General features: G+C 45.7%; 1 protein-coding gene across 1 annotated transcript in view; it reads left to right on the forward strand.

The window, feature by feature from the left end:
* Window positions 1–20,907, forward strand: part of SERPINI1 (serpin peptidase inhibitor, clade I (neuroserpin), member 1) — a 142,508-nt gene that overhangs the window by 74,046 nt on the left and 47,555 nt on the right. Inside the window, exons 2-3 of the mRNA XM_015429459.1 lie at window positions 6,426–6,693; window positions 11,628–11,858. Coding sequence (XP_015284945.1) covers window positions 6,444–6,693; window positions 11,628–11,858 — 481 coding nt within the window. The 5' untranslated portion in view covers window positions 6,426–6,443. The remainder of the gene's footprint in view (window positions 1–6,425; window positions 6,694–11,627; window positions 11,859–20,907) is intronic.

The raw sequence follows: 20,907 nt of genomic DNA on the forward strand, positions 1-20,907 counted from the left end.
ACGTCAGGCCAGGTGTGCCTCCATTTAACAGCACAAGGCACGACAAGAGAGGGCTGCCTGTACTCCCAGAAGGACTTCCAGGTTGAGTGACCTCTCCTCGCCATTCCGCGGTGCCTCTTAGCATGTACTGTAGAGAAGCAGGAGGTACTCTCTGCCTATGCTCAGTAGCAGCAGATCTTTCTTTCCAAAAAGATAACAGCAGCAGTACTGTAGAGCGGTGTTCCCTCTAAGCTGAGTTAGTGTGAGCTAGCTCACAGTTTTTTAGCCTCCGGCTCACACATTTTTGTCTCCGCTCAGGAAGGATGGCTCCAGAGCAAACTAATTTATGCAGTAGCCAAATCGATTGCTCACAACTTTCATGCCAGTAGCTCACAAAGTAGAATTTTTGCTCACAAGACTCCACAGCTTAGAGGGAGTATTGCTGTAGAGGTTCACAAAATGGAGGCCTGGAGTTCTCTTGGAATCTCCTGGGCCCCCTTGCAACCTCCAGACTACAGAGATCCGTTCCCTGGGAAGAAAAGGCGGTTCTGGAAGGTGGACTTGATGGCGTCACATACCTGCTGAGCTCCTTGTCCTGCCCAGACTCCACCTTCCTCGGTAGGGCTGCCAAACCGTGGCGGGGGATCCGTGCGTCGTCGCAGGATCGCTGCCGCAGGGGGATAGCGATCCGCATTGCACCGGCATCGCCAGGATGTGACGCTACGCGTCGCTCTGGCAATGGGTCTGTTTGGCGTCCCGTTGCCAGGGCAACACGTAGCGTCACATCCTGGCGACGCTGGTGCAACGCGGATCGCTGTCCCCCCGCGGCAGCAATCCTACGATGACGCACGGATCCCCTGCCGCGGTTTGGCAGCCCTATTCCTCGGGCACCACCTTCAAATCTACAGGATTTCCTCCAACCAGAGTTGGCATCGGCACTCACAGACCATCTGAGGGTCCCATCCCATGTCTGAAGACTACTGAATTAGGTGGGCCAGTGGTCTGACTTGCTATAAGCCCACCTTCTTATTGATTCATTTGAAAAGGTTATAGATAACATGACTTTAAAAATCCTAGCAGAAGAACAGGGCCTGAATGGTTCAACAAAACTGGGTGCTGGGGCTGAAATGCTTGAAGTGGCATGTGTCGTGGTGAGCACAACATTTGTGTTAATCCTGTGTTGCAGAGGTCTATGCAACAGGAGCTTCCGGAGAAGAGAGGAGTCTCTTGCTAAACAAAGAAAGGGACACCCCTGAAACCACAGTTTCAATGCTAATCAGATAACAGCTGGCAGTCCAATATATAAATACGAGCATTTTACAATTGGTGTTTCTCCGTGACCCTTGTTCTTCTGAGAAAATGCTAAATTTGTAGGCTCCTAAAGATTGAAGGTCAAAGAAGACGGGGACAGCAAAGGATGAGATGGTTAGACAGTGTCATAGATGCAACGAACATGAAATTGAGCAAACTTCAGAGGACGGCGGAAGACAGGAAGGCCTGGCGTCATCTGATCCATGGGGTCATGAAGAGTTGGACTCGACTGTGCGACTGAACAACAACAAAATCCATTTACTTGCATAAAACTTGAACCACAAGTAGAATTGCCAGCCAATGACAACCAGTGGGAGAGGAAGGGGTGGAGATGGGGGGGGGGATTGATTTTGCACTGGTGGTGCAATGTCACTTCTAGGTATTTTCCAGAAGTTGCACCACCAGCATAACATCATCCCCCATCCCCCCCCCCAGCGCATCACTGGTTTGCCATCAATGTGATGCTCCAAGTGTTCAAACAAGATATGGTTTTACCATAGAGTTTTGCCTGAATCCTAGAGTGTTGCATTGACTTCACACCAGCCACATGATGTCACTTCCAGGTATTTGCCAGAAATTTGTTTATTTATTAATTAAAACATTTTATGCTGCCTTTCCTCGTGGTTCAAGGCAGCTTACATGAAATGATGGTGTGATGCTGATTTTAAAAAAGAAGACCCAAAGACCAGCAGGCAACACAGAGAGAGGCTGAGATGTGTCTCTAACCATGTGTATGTTTCCCCTGTGCTGTAGTAATGGGGAGATTTGTGTCAGGAAAATGACACAGGTAGGAAAGGGTTTAAAAAACCCTCCCATACTGGGCCTTGGTCCAAACTCTGCCCTCCCTATGGGTTTTCAGCCTTTAAAAAGGCTTCCTGCTATCCTGCCCTCCCTGTGGGTTTTCTGACCTGTGGATTTTCAGCTTTTAAAAAGGCTGTGATCTGCTTCCTGCTATCCTGTTGCATCTTTCTTGTCCCTTAGCAGCTGAGTTATGAGCCAGAGAGCCAGCATGGTGTTAGCCAAACTGCTTTATCTACAGCAGAGGCAAGACTAAATGTTTGGGGTCCTTTTGCCTGTGTATACAGAAGTCCAAAACCGACCCAAGGAATTTCCCAGTGGTATTAATGGAGATGAGACTAGTACTTTGAAATCAAGTTGTTCTTTTTACTAAGTAATAATATTTGGTTCACATACATACAAAAACGGAATCACACGCACAATCATACAAGTTTCTCAGGGTTACAGGAGTAGGAAATAGTCACTTTTATACTAAAGGATGGGAAGGGAAGTAGCAAATACTTATCTGATCCGAAGCTTGACCTTCTCAACAAAGAATACAGGAATAAGACTAGAATAACTATAGGAAATCTATATGCACACGGTTGGAACCTGCCAAACACATGTGGACCTTTGTGGCTGCAGGCCACGAGGTCAGTAAGAACAAAGAGTTACTTATACAGCAGAGCTGTGAGTAAATAGCTTAAGAGAGAAGATGGCTAGCGGGGTTCAAACTGTTGAACCTCACTTTATATAGGGGGGCTCTTGGGGGCTGGCATTGGTGCCATCCTCCTTGTCCTTCCCACCTGTGGTCCGTCCCAAGAACTAACACTATTGGTTATTAAGCAATGACTTGCCTACCTAAGAGGAGTGGGCAATATTGAAATCTAAACCTTTAACTCAGGGGATGCATCTGGTCAAGGTGTGAAGATGATACCAAGGCAACCATTGATGTGTAGATGGATGTAGCTTGGTCCCAAGCCATAAAACAACCATTCAACAGGAAACTGTCTTTTTAGAAGCAAAGCAGATACCAAGGGTTACCTGTCTCCTTACAGTTCATGCATGGTGGTTGAAACCATAAAAGTTGTCGTTTGTGCTGACCCACAATGGCGATGCTTTCTTCTTCCTCAGGCTGGGGCTGTGTGAGTGCAAACCTCATTAGCATAAAGTGCAGGCAGAGCATCTCTTAGGTGAAGCAGTCACAGTATTCAGAGCACACAGTTTTCCCAAACCCATAGGGAGTCATAGTCACAGTCCATGGCAGTGAGTGTGTGTCAGCAAACATAAATACATAAAAGCAAATATTCAGCTCATCTGCTAACAATGGTGTAGTGGTTAAGAGTGCTGGATGCAGATCTGAGAGATGCAGGTTCGAAACCCTCCTCTGCCATGGCAGCTCGCTGGGTGACCTTGGGCCAGTCACGCTCTCTCAGCTTAACCTACCTCACAGGATTGTTGTGAGGATCAAGTAGAGGAGAGGAGAACAATGTAAGCCCCTTTGGGTCCCCAGTGGGGAGAAATGCGGGATATAAATCAGGTAAACAAATTAAAAAATACACAAGTCTGTTCCTAAACTACACACTTTTAGAATGCTAGAAAAGAATCACATTCTGAGATGGTCTTCTATTTAAAACAAACAACCTCTCTCCGTACAGAAAACAAGATGTTGAAGGGAACGTTTATAGCCTCGCCTCCTCCTCCTGATGCGAGCTCTGTACCTGGCAGGCAGTGTTTTCGTGGGAAGCCTTCAACCAAGGCCTTTCTCCCACCTCTGCAGTCTGACACGTTACGTGTGAAGCTGGCCTCCAGTACTGTTGCCAAAACACACAGAACGGCCTATTACTCTGTGTTTCTTCATCTATAAAATGGGCTTAATAATATTTAATTATGCACCACTCTGAGCTGTCATGAGAGCTAATTGGATAATGTTTGTGGAGCACTGTGCTAATAACAGACACCGTCTAAATGTTAAGCATTATTATCTCAGAAGGTCACTGCAAACAGGAACGCAAATGACCTATTAAACAGGCCCAAATGAACCATGTCGTGGTCAAACAAGATGCCAAGACTGAACTTTTAGGCTGGGGCGTTGCAGAGATTTATATACTTCTTGCATAATGGCAGTGTTTTTTTTTTCCCTGGCTGAATGTTTTGCTGGCAAAAGTCTCCCTGACAAAAGAATGTGATAGTCTCCGGTATTTACATTTGAGACCCTTTTGAATGAGTGTCTCTTGATGTCTGACAAAGAGGAGAATTCAGTCTGGAGGTGCTATAGAGTCTCTTAGAGTTAAGTGTGACATGAAATCTGGTGCAGAACTACCTTTTTTTTTTTTAAGCACTCGAAGTAGCCACTGGGGGGCTCAAACAGATTTTCCCCTTTGCTGCTTTCATAACTGTAAATCCCTCAGAAAGAGGATATTTCTTCCTACTCAGAAGTAAGTCCCAGGTTATTCAATAGGGCTTATTCCTAGGAAAGTGTCTTTAGGACTGCAGCTAGGGTTACCAGCTCTGAGATGAAGAAGAGGAGTTTGGAATTTTACCCCACCCTTCACTACCCAAAGGTGTCTCAGAGCGGCTTACAAACTCCTTTCCCTTCCCCTCCCCACAACAGACACCCTGTGAGGTGGGTGGGGCTGAGAGAGCTCTTGACAGAAACTGCTCTGAGAGAATTGTGACTGGCCCAAGATCACCGAACTGGCTGCATGTGGAGGAGGAGTGGGGAATCAAACTCAGTTCTCCCAGATTAGAGTCCACGATCCTACCCACTACACCAAACTGACTCTCAGTTTGGGAAATAACTCTCAGGATGGGAAATACCTGGAGATTTTGGAGATGAAGCCTGGTTAGGTGGAGGGGAAGAGTGGGTATAATGCCATAGAGTCCACCCTCCAAAGAGTCTACCCTCCAAAGCAGCCATTTTCTCCAGGGGAACTTGCTTGTCTGGAGATCAGTTGGAATAGTGAGAGGTCTCCAGATGCTACCTGGAGGTTGACAACCCTAATTGCAGCCAACATGTATGTAAGCCTGTATGTTTCTTTCTGGGAATAAATACCAGTTCTAGATATGGTGATTCCACTGGAGAAACAGGGGAAAGGGTTAAACGTTTGCTTCCGCCATACAATGGTCCTGGTCCAGACTGGTCCCCTGGCAGCTGTTTTTAGCATTCACCAGTTTCCTGCAGTCTGATTTCCTAGTTGGCCATTCAGCTCTTCTTCTGAGTCATTTTCTTTCTTCCTTTTTAGCTTCTGACCATCTTTCCGTTGATCCATGGGGCAGAAATAGACTTAACCTCCTTTGACAGAATTTGGCCAACGAAACATCTCCTGAAGGAGAGCCAATGGGTTTACTGACCTGTCTGCGGGTGAACCAGGCAACTGTAGGGACCAAACTATATGTAATACTGGGCATCCATGACTGGAACTCTAGATGTGTTATTTGCCCTATAAAGCAGCTGGAGGGGATCTGATATGGATCAAGGCTATAGTGAAAATGCCTTCCCACCAGTGTTCCCTCTAAGCTGAGTTAGTGTGAGCTAGCTCACAATTTTTTAGCCTCTGGCTCACATATTTTTGTCTTAGCTCAGGAATGATGATTCCAGAGCAAAGTAATTTATGCAGTAGCCAAATTGCCTGCTCACAACTTTAATGGCAGTAGCTCACAAAGTAGAATTGTTGCTCACAAGACTCCACAGCTTAGAGGGAACATTGCAACTGAATTATGTTCCAGTGGAGAAAAAGACAGGCATCATTAGGTTGCCTGTCTTTTCCCCCCTGCCAAGGCTTAAAGCAGTGGGGGGGGGGGGAGCATTTCAGCTGGTAAAATGGTGTGGAGTGGAAGGAAGTGTTAAATCCCCCTTTCCCTAGCACTGTGCTATGTTCCATCTATCTTCCCCTCCCCCCAGCACTTGCTTTTTTAGGGACATGTAGCATTCACCTATGTATTCATTTCCTTCAAACCCACCTCAAAATTAGCTTTTTTTTCATGAAGCATTTCACACAGCTCCCCTTCCTTGCCGAATCTAAACTGAATGAAACCGGAACAAATGTACATTCTCCCTCCGATTCTCTCCACTTCTTTCTCCCCTGCCTGCCTCTGTTATCTCCCCCGTGTCAAACTTTAGATTAAAAATTTCTCTGGAGAGGGATCTGTCATCTCGCGCTGTGCTCTGCCCTTTGATGGTGGTATATAAATAAATAATAATACATTTATCTGATTTTGTGTCTGTTGCTTTTAATTATGTCTCATTTGTTTTTTTAAACAGCACCCCTATTTTTCATATATCGATTTAATAGAGTTTAATTATCCCAACTGTACAATGTAAGACTCATTTGCCATCTCCGTATCTTGCCTTGCAGATCAGAAACTCTTGCAACATGCTCCTCCTTGGACTGCTGTCCCTGTTCGTTTTGCAAAGCGAGGCCTTCAGCACTAGCTTTCCCGATGAAACCATTGCCGAATTTTCTGTGAACGTTTACAATCAGCTGAGAGCCACAGGGGAAGATGAAAACATTATATTCTCCCCACTGGGCATTGCAATTGCCATGGGAATGGTGGAACTTGGAGCCCATGGTTCCACCTTGAAAGAAATCCGACACTCAATGGGATATGATGGCTTGAAAAACGGTAATGTGTGTTTAAATCAATCTGCTCTTCTTTGATAACATTACTGAGATCCAAGATAGCCGGTTTCTGTGCATCTTTGTTTGGAAGTGAGTCCCACTGGGATTAATGAGACTTATTCCCAAACAGCTGTGTGCAGGACTGCATCTTCAGCCTACCAAGGATATATGAAAATGTCAACAACAAAAAAAGGAAGGTTGCTTAAACGCTAACAGATTGGGCACGTACAATTTTGTCAACCCACTTAATCGGCTGCTTGCAGTGAGTACTTGGCAGATAGATATACATTGGCATAGAGAGAAAAAATGTAGACAGTGAAAAGGAAGATGTGCTGCAGGAAGTGGTGGTGGCTACAAGCATAGCTTCAAGGGGAGGTTGGATAAACATATGGAGCAGCAGTCCATCAGTGGCTATTAGCCACAAGGTATAGATGGAACACTGTGTCTGGAGCAGTGATGCTCTGTATTCTTGGTGCTGGGGGAGGGCAACAGGTGGAGGGCTTCTGGAGCTCTGGCCCCGCTGGTGGACCTCCTGATGGCACCTGGGTTTGAGCTACTGTGTGACACAGAGTGTTGGACTGGATAGGCCATTCGCCTGGTCCAACATGGCTTCCCTTATGTTCTTAAGTGATTACACAAAAGTAATGGATGATCACACAATCTTCCTCAGCTACTGCTTCCCACTAACATTGCAGTCCTGAGCAGAGTTACACGTTACTAAACCCATTTATTTCAATGGGCTTAGAACTGTGTAATTTTGCTTAGGATGGCACTGTAAGTCTGTTCAATGCCATTCCTGTTATTAAGGCCTAAACAGATATTGAACTGAGCAGTTCATGCAAGAATCTCCCTCTGAAGTGCTGCTATTGAATAATGATGATTCAGGTCAGCTGCTAAGCTGGTAGTAAACTTCTGAATACCAGTGCTAGGAGATAGTATCAGGGACCTTAGCCTCTGTGCCCTGTTGTTGGCCCTGCAGAATAACTTGTTGGCCACTGTGTGAGACAGCAGGCTAGACTAGGTGGACCACTGGTCTGATCCAGCAAGGCTGTTTCTTACGTTCTTCAGCATCCTGGGAGATTAACTTATTCTCCCACTGGTTTCTGGGCATTGTTGTCATATGAATGCTCCCTCTAAGCTGTGGAGTCTTGTGAGCCAAAATTCTACTTTATGAGCTACTGGCATTAAAGTTGTGAGCGAGCAATTTGGCTGCTGCATAAATTAGTTTGCTCTGGAGCCATCCTTTTTGAGCTAAGACAAAAATGTGTGAGCCAGAGGCTAAAAATCTGTGAGCTATCTCACACTAACTCAGCTTAGAGAGAACACTAGCTGGGATATATCAAATGTTGAATGATGTACAGGTGAATGTGTCCTTGAAGGTATCATATTTATTCAACGAAAGAACATCAAAGAGTTGTGCATTAAATAGCTGAATTAAAATGTACTGGGGAATTTACTATTATCCATTTAGATCTCAAATGAGATGATGGCTCCCTCTTACTTTTGTAGCTGTAAAATTAGTTTCGTGAGACTAAGAAGATTGTAGTACTGTTGTGTGGTTCTGCTGCGTGCATTTGAAATTTGCAAACAATGTTGCAGAATATACATCTTGCATTTCACTTTTATAATCCCATTTCTTAGTGTTTGTTTTTTTCTGTTCCATCCTGCATCTGATGAAGAGCCAGTCCACAGTGTCTTATGCCATAATATCTCTAGATTTTCCTTCAGCAGAGTGGGACTTCCTCAACTCCCCTTCCCACTGCTGCTGAAAATGCCCCCAACCCCAAATGCTTCTCCTGGGGGGGGGACAGGGGACTCCCAGGAACAGCATGAGGGGAAAGGCAGAGGTCTGGGTGCATTCACAAAAATCCTCCGACCTTCTGTCAGCAAAAAGTCTTCACGGGATCTAAGCCAGTGTTTTCTGTGACTATGATAGCTTCCCGTTTGGAATGCTTGACCTTGAAACTGTCAAGTCTTCTTTATGGACTGCTAGTAAATCAGCAGCATTCTAGACAGACAGAGCTGTTTTTAAGCTAAATTTTAATAAGGTGGTAAGATCTCATACGCTTGAAAGGATGGTCTTCTGAAGAGAAAATGGGCCATCCCTAATTTTTAACATTCATTTTAATGCATCTTTAATGACAGCCTTTATGAGTTAAGAGGAAATGAATGCCTTCAGAATAGTGGGGCCATTTTGGAAAGCACCCTCAGTGCATTCAGGCAAACCTACTTTTGGTCTCCTGGATGGAGCTCTGACAAACAGAACATTTTGTCAAGCTTTCAAGCAGCAAGGAACTGTCCATGGTGCTGAATGGCTGATACCCAAGAGTCCACACACGCACACTATCTGTAGAGGAATTTTCTACTTTTTTAACAAAAATATCCTATTTTTTATTTATTACTGCTGAGATTATGATTTGGGGAATAAAGGCAAATGTGGTTATTCGCATAAGATCACAAGAACAGCTGTGCTGGATCAGACTAATGGCCCATCCTGTTCTGCACAGTACCCAACTAGATGCCCTGAGGAGACTTGTGGAAAGGGCATAGATGTTGCCTCCCAGTAATGGTATTCAGAGGGTTTCTGCCTCTGAACATGGACGTTCTCTTCAGTCTTCATGACTAATAGCCATCGATGGAACTGTCCTCCATGAACTTGTCTAATCCGCTTTTAAAGCCAACTAAACGAATGGCCGTCAGCACAGTCCGTGTCAATGAAATACACACGTCGTTATTTGCTCTTTGAGTAAAGAAGTATTTTCTTTTGTCTGTTCTGAATCTGTTGCCCATCGACTTCATTGGGTGCCCTCGAGTTCTAGCATTATGAGAGAAGATGAAAAAGTTCTCATTCTCTGCTTTCTCCACCCAGTTCATAATTTTAAGAAGGCACACAATGGTAGTTGCCACAGAGCCACTGGGCTGTAATGGTTAGACTGTCAGACTGTTGGGTGACCTTGGATGAAATCCGTACTCAGACACGAAGCCCTCTGGGTGACCTTTGACCAGAGATATACGTTGAATCTATTTTATAGAGCTGTAATATAAAATGAGGATGAGAGTCCAATGTATGCCTCTGGAATCTTTTTGGAGGCGTTGCAAAATAAAAATAAATACTTTTGAGACTCAGCCTAGGCATTCAGAGTCAGTTCCCTGAGGGGCCTGGATCAAATCTCAGAGTCATGTCTTCAGATGTTAGCCAGAAGGGGGTTCTCTGTGCCTGGATCGCTTCCAAAAGCTGAGAAGAACACACACTTGAGCTCTGAGACTTGATCCATGAACCTGGAGAACATACTGTAAGTATCTGGATTGGAAGTCCCCTCCCCAGCAGTGTCTGCTATCTTCTCTAATCGGAAGTGCGGGAGTACAGTAACACCTTAAAAACTGACAAAATATGTGGCAGGATAGGAGCTTTCATGAGTCAGTGCTACTTGAGCCGTGACTCACAAAAGCTCCTGCCCTGCCACAAATTTTGTTAGTTTTTAAGGCGCTACTGGACTCTTCCTCTTTTCTGCTGCTACAGACAGACTAACACGGCTACCCATCTTGGTCTTTCTCTGATGGGGGAATGGGTAAAAATAAGGAGGGGGAGGTAAAGGGTGGGCTGTTCCCTCTCCACCGCTGGGGTTCTGCTCTGTCAAAGTTTCTGAATTTCAGTGGAAGATCTTCATGTTGAAGCCTGAGGCACGGCAAGGGATCAGCCCTTAAATGGGATAGAATGGTGGAAATCATCTCATCCCTACATGCAACTCCTCAATTTGAACAAATTCTCAGGCTAGACACCCCCCCCCCCCCCAATGAGCCAAGAAGTTCTCACGGGATTTGCTGTCTACCCATTTCAGACCTAAGCTTTCTCACACTGCTGATTGAACCCCTGAAACATTTGGCAAATGTTGGCAGAACAGTATGAAGTTAAAAGAATTAAAAATAAGCATCCTTCTTTTAGAGGCATTGTGACAGGCCGACGGCATTTATGAGATGTAATAACATTTACAACAAGCTGAGATTTATTTGTTTTTCTGTGCAAGTGGCATGCACTAATCCTATGTAAACATCATTAGTACATCTTTTTTTGGGGGAAATCTTTGAAGGAGCTCATTGGAAATCTTTAGAATAATAGACCAAATTTTAAGCAGCTGGCATAGCAGTGTAAATATTTAGCAAAAGTGGTTGGGAACCTCCCATTAAAATCAGAAACATATGGGCGTCTGTTTAAAAAACAGTTGATTGTCAACTGAAGCATGCTATTTCGAAAGGCATTTCCGTATGGTAATAAATATATTCTGTGCAGGGAAAAACTTGATTTGCCCCGGTCATACATAGGGATGCTTGAACAACTGTCAATTGGGCTCACATTCTGTTCATCACTCACAGACAGGGAGATGATTTTTTGGGGTGGACCACTTGTCTGTTTGTTGACCCGTTTGTGGCTATTCTGCAGGTTGCTTCAACTGTTTCTTCCTAATACTTCAATAAAGCACAACTGATAGTTCGTACACATGCATTCACATACAGCCTGAAGGCATCTCCCCAATTTGCTATAATGCTGTAACTGCCCAATTTTCTATAACACTGCTCTGCCTGGCATGTAGTTGTTTAAATAGACAGTAACAAATAATATAAGCAAACAATGTGTTTGATTTGTTCTTAACTTACCATTCATTGTTAGTCTATGTAGTCCTTAGCAAAGTTAATGTCTGCTGATCTGGTTTAGATGGCCAGCATTTTTCTACTGCAGGATTTTGGGAAGCTGATGTTGCCTCTAATGCTTTCTGTATTCAGGTCTCAGAAGAAGAGTCATACTTTTATAAAATATTTCATGGTGACCTTCTCTGTTGAGAGATAAAATACCAGTGTGATATTCTCCGGGGAAGACACTGGGATACTTTAAACCCTCAATATATTTACCTGCCCTGACAGACATATTTTCTCTGATTTCAGGTGAAGAATTTTCCTTCTTAAAGGACCTCTGTGACATGGCAACCACTGAGGACAGCCAGTACGTGATGAAGCTTGCCAATTCCCTTTATGTACAGAACGGATATCACGTCAGTGACAAATTTCTGCAGCTGATGAAAAAGTACTTTAAAGCTGAAGTGGAAAATGTAGATTTCAGTCAAAACCTAGCTGTAGCCAGCCAAATCAATAGATGGGTGGAGAACCATACAAACAGTATGTTCCTGAATTTTAAAATTCATCTTTTCAGTGAATGGTTGTCATGTTATGTCTGTATAATTGCCATTCTAGGCCGCTTGGGAGAGGGAGGCTTTTATTTTTAATTTCCCTTCTTTTTTTTTGCACTGTCAAGCCATTCACACAGGGTTCAGTGTGTTCAAATTTCATGTAGCTGAAGTTTTCCTTTTCCTGCCAAATTGCTTCATTTTGCTAATTTTTAGTGGCTTTATGTCAATGACAGCTTTTTCTAAAAATGGGCAAATTGGCCCTTTAGCTTACCTGGAAAGGCCCTGGTGGGCCACTATCCTGGAGGGCTGCTGACAGCCAGAATCAAACCGAGTCTTAGCTGGACAGGTAGAGCCAGGGTTTCCTGCATTGTGCAGGGGGCTGGACTCGATGACCCTGAAGATCCCCTCCAACTCTATGATTCTATGATTCTCCTTGCCTTGGACCCATCTGGTGGTGACTGATGACCAGTTTAGGCTCTCGTGTCACCACCTCCTGCACTGTCCTTGGACAGGTCTAAGTGCATGAGATATAGGGCTCTCCTCCAATGAGTCACTGAGCTTGGACTCAACCAGTGACAGCGGCCATAGCCCGGGCTCTTCGGCTGCCTCCCTCCATTCTTCTGCTGAGGACCAGACCCAAGGCGAGCAACCCCTGCAGTGTTGCCAGTGCCCCAGGGAGAAGGTTCAGCATCCCGGTGTGTCCCTGATCATGAACATTTGTGGTGACCTATTTTATAGGAATGCTGGTGTGAACCTCTGTGCTACAGCTCTGCAATTTGAAACATTGCCCTGGTGCTGTGACTGATGCACCCTGTTTTAAGTCTGCGTTTCTTTGAACGGCAAATCAGAGAACCATTCTGCTGATGAGCATCTTCAGTTCCTCGCATTTAGTTAGTTTTCAGTGTTCAGAGCACTTCACTTTTGGAGCTGTTTTATTTTATTTGGTTTTATTTGAAATGTCTTGGTTAGGCCTTGTAAGCTGCCTCGAGCAAAGAGGAAAGGTGTGATACAAATATTTTCGTAAATAAATTTAGCTTATCCCAGTAATTTTCAGAACAGCCCTGTAACGTAGGCCAGGATTATTGTACCTGTATTGCAGAGGAGGGAGCTGAGGCTGCGAGAGAGCAGTTTCTCTAAGGCCACCTAAGAATTTCTGGCAGAGGTGAGACTTGAACCAGAGATATCCTGGATCACACACAGCTCTTTTTTTTTAAAAAAAAAATTATTTTTATTCTTTTACTTGAAAGTATACATAAACACAAATGGAGAAAATGAAGTTTCAAACAATACATGCATTACACTGTGTGTCCATCAAAGATATGTAAACAGTAACCACTATAAGTATCACATCCACCGTGAGCCAGGGCGGGTTGCAATTATAACTCATGGTGACCGGATTTAACTACATTTAGGCCCATTAGAACTAAAATCTGCCCTCCTCCTTTCCACCCTTGATCAGAATACTCCTCTTATTCAGGAACCGCTGATATCACGGGCATTATAAGAACAGCCATCTATGATATGTGTGGTTTGTGGGTAATATCTCGTGATTCGTCAAATAGACCATTACTGGCGTCCAAAATCTTCCAAATTTTAGCTGCGATGTGATGTTATACACACAGCTCTTGACCATTCTGTTACATCAAATAAATAAATTATTATTATTATTATCCTCATCAACATCAACATTCGCTGGATTATGGAGAAAGCAAGAGAGTACCAGAAAAACATCTACTTCTGCTTCATTGACTATGCTAAAGCCTTTGACTGTGTGGATCACAACAAACTATGGCAGGTCCTTAAAGAGATGGGAGTACCAGACCACCTCACATGTCTCTTGAGAAACCTGTATAAGGGTCAAGAAGCAACAGTTAGAACCGGATACGGAACAACTGATTGGTTCAGCATAGGAAAAGGAGTACGACAAGGATGTATACTGTCACCTTGCTTATTTAATATATATGCAGAGTACATCATGCGAAATGCTGGCCTGGATGAATCACAAGCCAGAATTGAGATTGCTGGGGAAAAGATCAACAACCTCAGATATGCAGACGATACCACTCTAATGGCAGAAAGTGAAGAGGACCTAAAGAGCCTCTTGCTCAGGGTAAAAGAGGAGAGCGCAAAAGTGGGCTTGAAGCTCAACATCAAAAAAACTAAGATCATGGCATCCGGCCCCATCACTCCTTGGCAAATAGAAGGGGAAGCTGTGGAAGTAGTGACAGACTTCACGTTCCTGGGATCCCAGATCACCGCAGACTGTGACTGCAGCCATGAAATTAAAAGACGCCTGCTCCTTGGGAGGAAAGCGATGGCGAACCTAAACAGCATGATAAAAAGTAGAGACATCACCCTGCCAACAAAAATACGCATGGTCCAAGCAATGGTATTCCCAGTAGTCATGTATGGCTGCGAGAGTTGGACTATAAGGAAGGCCGAGCGCAGAAGAATAGATTCTTTTGAACTATGGTGCTGGAGAAGACTCTTGAGAGTCCCTTGGACTGCAAGAAGATCAAATCAGTCAATCCTAAAAGAAATCAACCCTGACTGTTCCCTGGAAGGCCAGATAATGAAACTGAAGCTCAAATACTTTGGCCACCAAATGAGAAGGGAGCACTCACTGGAGAAGACCCTGATGCTGGGAAAGATTGAAGGTCAAAGAAGACGGGGACGGCAAAGGATGAGATGGTTAGACAGTGTCATAGATGCAACGAACATGAAATTAAGCAAACTTCAGAGGATGGCGGAAGACAGGAAGGCCTGGCGGGATCTGGTCCATGGGGTCGCGAAGAGTCGGACTCGACTGTGCGACTGAACGAGAACATCATCAACATCATCATCGTATGGCAGTGAGTGTAATATAGCCAGGAGAGATGAAGATTGTATGGCAGCCTGAAACTCTAGCTTTTTTTGTGGTGAACTAGGTTTGTTTTTTGGGCTGAGAGAACTGGTGACTGACTTAAGGTCACCCAGCTGGCTTCATGTGGAGGAGTGGGGAATCGAACCTGATTCTGTAGATTAGAGTCCACCGCTCTTAACCACTACACCAAACTGGCTCGCGACCAGATAACAACTACTGACTGACCTATTTTTTATTTTATTTTTTTAAAGAGAGAACTTAATTAACTACTGTTAAAAATAGAATCGAAACAGCTGAAAGGAGCTTAGGGGTTGTCCAGTCCAAGTGCTACTAAAAGCAAGAATTGACTAGACCTGAATTAGTCCCACCACTTTGATTAATTTTCATGTGAAACTCCAGGCTGCACTGGAGCCTTTGCATGTATGCAGCAGAGTTGATGTATCAGGGAGATAAACTGTCTCCATTAAGATAATACCCTAATTCCCATTGAAACATGCAGGACGTGAGCACACATCTGAGACCTGTTTCACTGTCTTTGGATGGCCATGATCCATATCTCATGAGAGGGAGCTATCCAGCTGCAGTAACCTCTGCATTGGCTTGTAATACCATGCAGATCTGTTCAGATTTAAATAATGTATTTAAACGGGTCAAGTCGCATTTCTAAATTGGTTGACAGCCTTGAAGACAATTCTGTCTACAGACACACGATGTCAGAAATATATTCCTCCCCTCCGAGGGTTGCCAGATCCAGGCTGGGAAATACCTGGAGATTTTGGGGGTTGAGCCTGAGGAGGGTGGGTTTGGGGGAGAAGAGGGACTTCAGTGCCATAGATTCCATCTTCCAGTGTGGCCATTTTGTCCAGGTGAACTGATCTCTATTGCCTGGGGATCAGTCGTAATCCCAGGAGATCTCCAGCCACCACCTGAAGGTTCTCAACCCTATCCCCAAAAACGTTTACGACAGCTCCATTGATGCCATTGAGGTTTTCCTCTTTCGTGGCGCTTGCAGTTGTCTCCTCTTCCTTTGAAAACGAACGCTTCTGCTCATAATCAAGGCCGGCAAATGTGGTCTGAAAGACAATCACAGAAAATTTCCAACACAGAAAAAGAGAAGAGGGGTTTTTAACGCGCGAAACTGGCATTCATCGTCTCCTGGTGCCAAGGCCTTCGACTCTGCTCAAAGGGGCCTCTCTCTCGCAACAAAAGACAGTTTAGACGCTGTCGTCCCTGGGTCTCCAGTGGCTGCTTAATGTTTTGCGACAATTGCATAAATCCCATTAACTCCTCAGTGGATCTGCGTCTGTGCATCAAAAGGCATTTTCCATGCACTCTCTCCTTCTCCCACCCCCCAGTTTGTGTATATATGTTAAGAGAAAGAAAAGAGAACACTTGAGGTTGGAGCATTATAAACAGTCAGCAAAACAGTTGTAGCCTGTGGCTCTTTTTCCCTTCTACCTGCAGCTTCCTGAAGCTCCTTGTGCCTCCTGGGTGTTGGGAGACCCTCAGGAGCCAAATGGGATGCGGCAATGGGGAGGGTGCGCGTGCAGTGCTTTGGATCAGGACCTCTCTTTTGTTGGGATGCCAGAAGTTTGTTTTGTGCCCAACAAAACGTCGGGACCCATCCGTAACAAAACCGTGAAATCTGGTGCCTTCACTCGATCCATCACTGTCTGAGCAGAAATCCAAGCTCAAAATTGTTCTGCTGAAAGCAAGCCGTTCCCAGTTGGCAGCGCCAGGTAGTAGACAATGCGGTTTGGAGTGGAGTGATTTATTTGGAAATGTGGGCACAGCAGCTGCTGTGCTTGGCTAACAAGCCTCTCCTGATTTGAACAGATGTAAGATGTCTCTTTCCTTCCTTGAGCAAATGTTGGCGGGCCTGATGCTGAAACGCTGACACCATTTACTGCTCACATCACCCTTGTGCTCTGCAGGATATTACTGGTGTAAGACTGACTAATAAGGTGAGGCTATCAGGAATGATCTGCGTGTTTTGTGTTTAATATTGCTATCTTTTGAAAAAGGTGAGACTGCCAATAGAAGAGAGCAGTGACCCTAAGCAGAGTTGCACCCTTCTAAGTCCATTGAAGTCAACATGTTCGGAAGAGTATAAATCCACCTTGGATGGCACTGCAAACCATTTCTGGTGTTGTCTTTGATATCAGAGCTGTTATATTTTGTGTTAAAGGTGTCCTTGTGCAGAGAAGCTTGAAATGGTGCTGCATTCACCTGCATTTGTGTTTTTAATAGACAGAGAGGTAACCCGCATTCATACATTATGGACAAACCAGAATTTAACCCCAGTTTAGAATCACAGTACTTGGGAAATAATATTCGAGTCCAGTAGTTTTCCGAAGTACCAATAAAACGTTCCAGGGTGCAAGCTTTCATGACTCAGAGCTCACTTCCTCAGATACTTCATCAGGTACTTGGGAAAGAAAGTCCAGTTTGCTGATATGCCCGCATTTGGATATCATGACGAAACGAAGTCAGATTGAATACTTCCAAAAGTAGGGAGATCCTCAGTTGTGCTCCATGAGTGAAGAATAGAGGCATGGGGAAGAATAGCGTGGTTGATGGTTTACATCCCTGTTTTAGAGCGCTTGGTGAACAAAAATATATTTATCTCAGTAAACCTTAGAAGGCCCTGATCTGGATGGCCCAGGCTAGCCAGTTTGGTGTAGTGGTTAAGTGCGCGGACACTAATCTGGGAGAACTGGGGTTGATTCCCCACTCCTTCACTTGCAGCTGCTGGATGACCTTGGGCAAGCCATAGTTCTGTCAGAGCTGTTCTTGAAAAGAGCAGTTTCTGTCAAAGCTCTCTCAGGCCCACCGACCTCTCAGGGTATCTGTTGTGGGGAGGGGAAGGGAAGGGTAAGGGATTGTAAGCCGCTCTGAGACTCCTTTTGGTAGTGAAGGGCAGGGTATAAATCCAATCTCATCCTCATCCTCCTCCTTCTCATCAGATCTTCAGACCTAAGAAGGGTCAGCCCTTGTTAGTACTTGGATAGGAGACCACCAGGGGAAATCCAGGGTGGCTACACAGAGGCAGGCAATGGCAAACCCCTTACGTTCATCTCTTGTCTTGAAAGCTGGGGCCCTGACTCACCCGGGGAACTGCTTGTGGTGCCATGGGGAGGGGGAAGAGAGAGGGTGTCCATGGGGGGCTGACCGGAGGGGGAGGGCCAGCAGCAAGCATGGGAAACTAGGGCCCGCCCAACCCAACGCTGGGCCTATCAACAGGGTCCTGGGTGTCCGAGTGGGCGGGGAGCGCCTGACCAATATTTAGGGCACTGCACCACCCCCACTTGCCATCTTCAGCGTTGGACAACTTGGGGTCGCTAGAAGTCAGCTGTGACTTGATGGCACTTTCTACCACCAAACCCAAGAATAGCCCCGTAAAGGTAGGTTGGTATTATTATCCCTGTAAAGGGATGTGCTGAGAGAGTGGAGGCAAGACGTGAGCCGGGGATTTCCTGCCTCACAGCTCAGTCTCCTGGCCACTGCATTGGGCTAGGCAAGGACAGCTCTCGGCTGATAGGTTCACAGCTATCGTGCCTGCCTGCTAAACACGGGCTTTACGGAGACCTGATCTGACGTGGATTCATGGCATCAGCTACCCTTGTACCAGGTTCTGCTGCCAACTGTGCAGGCAATACCCTGGATGCCTGCCGGGCAATGCCCACTCTTCATTGGTCCATGTGCCAGCTGAGACCAGCTCAAAAGGCCTTGCAGTGAAGTCCTCACAATGTCAGGACAGGACAGCAGGAAAAAAGACACTGAGCTTGTTCTGCCTCTTGGAATCTTCTTCCAGAGGAAGTATCTAAAGCGGCGTTCCTTCTCAGGTTCCTTAGACAAAGTAACTTCCCTCTTTCAATGGGCCTTTGAGACAGAGTTCTGATTTTGTCTGCCAAAATGATATCGGGCATTGTCGGAAATGACATTTTGATTGCTTTTATGGCTTTACTTTATGTTCTAATGCTTCTGTAAATGGCCTTGAGCGCAGGATAAAGTAGTATGAAATATTTACAATCGATAAAAAGAGGTATCTGCTCTTCCAGAACATGATAAGCATTTCTAGTCGTGCACAATGCTGCCTGAGAAGTGAGCACATGAATCCACCGGGGGGGGGGGATGAATGCTCAGTAGAGATCACTACCCAGTGGCCCATTCCCAGGGCTGCCGTCAGCATACCCTGAGGTGGGGCTTCTGACAGGGCCCACTGCCTTTGTCCCCACACACCTCCTCTGCCACCCGCATACATGCCATTCTCTCACCCACTTGCTTTCAAGTGCTCTGCCTCCTGTGCTGTTAGCTACCTGGGCTGCCCATCACAGGCACGGAAGAGTATACAGATGGTGACAGTCACAGCAGTGGCACTCCAAGCTGCACACACCTGGTGCCCTTGAAGAAGGGGCATGCAGGTAGCGGGGGGAAGGGTCACGATGAGCAGGCAGTGGAAGGATGCAGAGGGGTACGTGGGTGGGGCAGGAAGGGAGGTATGAGCGGGGAGTCCTAATGGTGAGGATAGTGGGAGAGGAGTGCCCTGAGCACTCTGCCCAGGGCCAGTCAGAACCTGGAACTGGCCCTGCCATTCCCATGTACACAACTGCTAGTCCCTGATTGCTTGCTTGCTTAGCACCACCTTCTGAAGACATTTCCCGGTCGGGTTCTCTCATTGCCAACGTCCCAAATTGTATCAAGCAAGATGCATGCCGTCTTGTTTGTGGGTTTAGGGAGCGCTCCAGCAGAACTCCCAGCAGTGGAGGAGAGGAAGGAGGTCAAGTGGAGAGCGGCAGCTCTATGGTGGTCGTCCTCTCTTACACTCGGCTGCCATCTGAGATGAGGACAGAGTCTTTTTACATGTACCTACCTTGGGAGCAAGCCAAAGGGACCAGGCAGTGGCCGTGGCCGGGGTGCTGTCGAGAAAGCAGGATGCAGACCAAGATGGAGATGCTGTCATTCGTCAAAGAGGGAATCATTTATCTAGGTGCAGGAGTGTTAGGGTATAAGTCATCCCCTTGCCAGTACAGGCTGAAGTCAGAGTGGCCCATGGGTACAGGAGACAGGAGTCACCTCAGCAGGTACCCCTCAATGGCTGTAGTTGGGGATGGAATGCATTTTCTCCATGCCCCAGGTCTCACTCCCTGCCGCCTGCCTAATGGCCTGTTCCTTTCCCCCCCCCTCCTCCCTAGCTGTTCTGCTTCAAGGAGTCTTATCTACTTCTGTCTAGCAGGTAAAGGTCACGGGGCCTGAGCAGCTCCTAAAGATTTGGCCCCACCATCAATGCGAATTATGCCTGTCCTTGGGGGCATCCATGACGTTGCCATCAATCCAGCAAGTTCTGGGTACGAGTCGACACCATCCGCCTCTTGGGCATTTACCACCAATTACAGCACAAATAATCGAAAAGCAGCACAAATAATCGAAAAGCAGCACAAATAATCGAAATACACCTCCTTTCCAATTGCAGAAGTTATGAGGGGCTGCAGAGGGAACCTCCACGCTTGGAGGCAGTCGGCTTTTGAATCCCAGTGCCAGGAGGCAACATCAGGGAAAGGCCTCAGCCTGTGTGCCCTGTTTCTTGGCCCTCTAGAGGAACCGGTTGGCCACGGTGTGAGACAGGATGCTGGACTAGGTGGATCACTGGTCTGATCCAGCAGGGCTCCTCTTATGTTCTTAAGAGCTTTTCGAGCAGAGGCAAAGTAGCCTGTGAAATCTGCAAAGCTGGTGGCCTTATTGTGGAGCACTCTCGGTTTCCTGTATTTTTTCCCTAGCTGTGAAAAAGCCATAGCAGTGTCACTCAGAAATGTGAAATGACTGCTAAGTTTCCAACGAGAAATGTTTTTTTCTTAATAAAAGTGGAAGGAGTTGGCTCATTTGCATGCTGCATGACTCTGTGTCCTTCAAGATGAGGTCTACCAACTTAGTTTCAGAGGGAGAGATTTTAAACAGTAATTACTGCTTTCGTTGATTAATCTACAAATTGAATTGATTAGATATTTCTTTTCCGTAGTGCTGTTTAATGTTGATGCTTCACAACGGTAGATTAATTGTACAGGCGTATCCGCTTGCGCTGAAGCTTTTAGATTTTTACTCCCAAAGACTTGACAGTTTAATTTGAGGATCCAAAAAGATATTTTGAATTGGAAATTGCATATTACTTCTGTTTGTT

This window comes from Gekko japonicus, unplaced genomic scaffold, assembly GCF_001447785.1.
Source record: "Gekko japonicus isolate JY-2015 unplaced genomic scaffold, Gekko_japonicus_V1.1 scaffold193, whole genome shotgun sequence".
Taxonomy (NCBI): Eukaryota; Metazoa; Chordata; class Lepidosauria; order Squamata; family Gekkonidae; genus Gekko; species Gekko japonicus.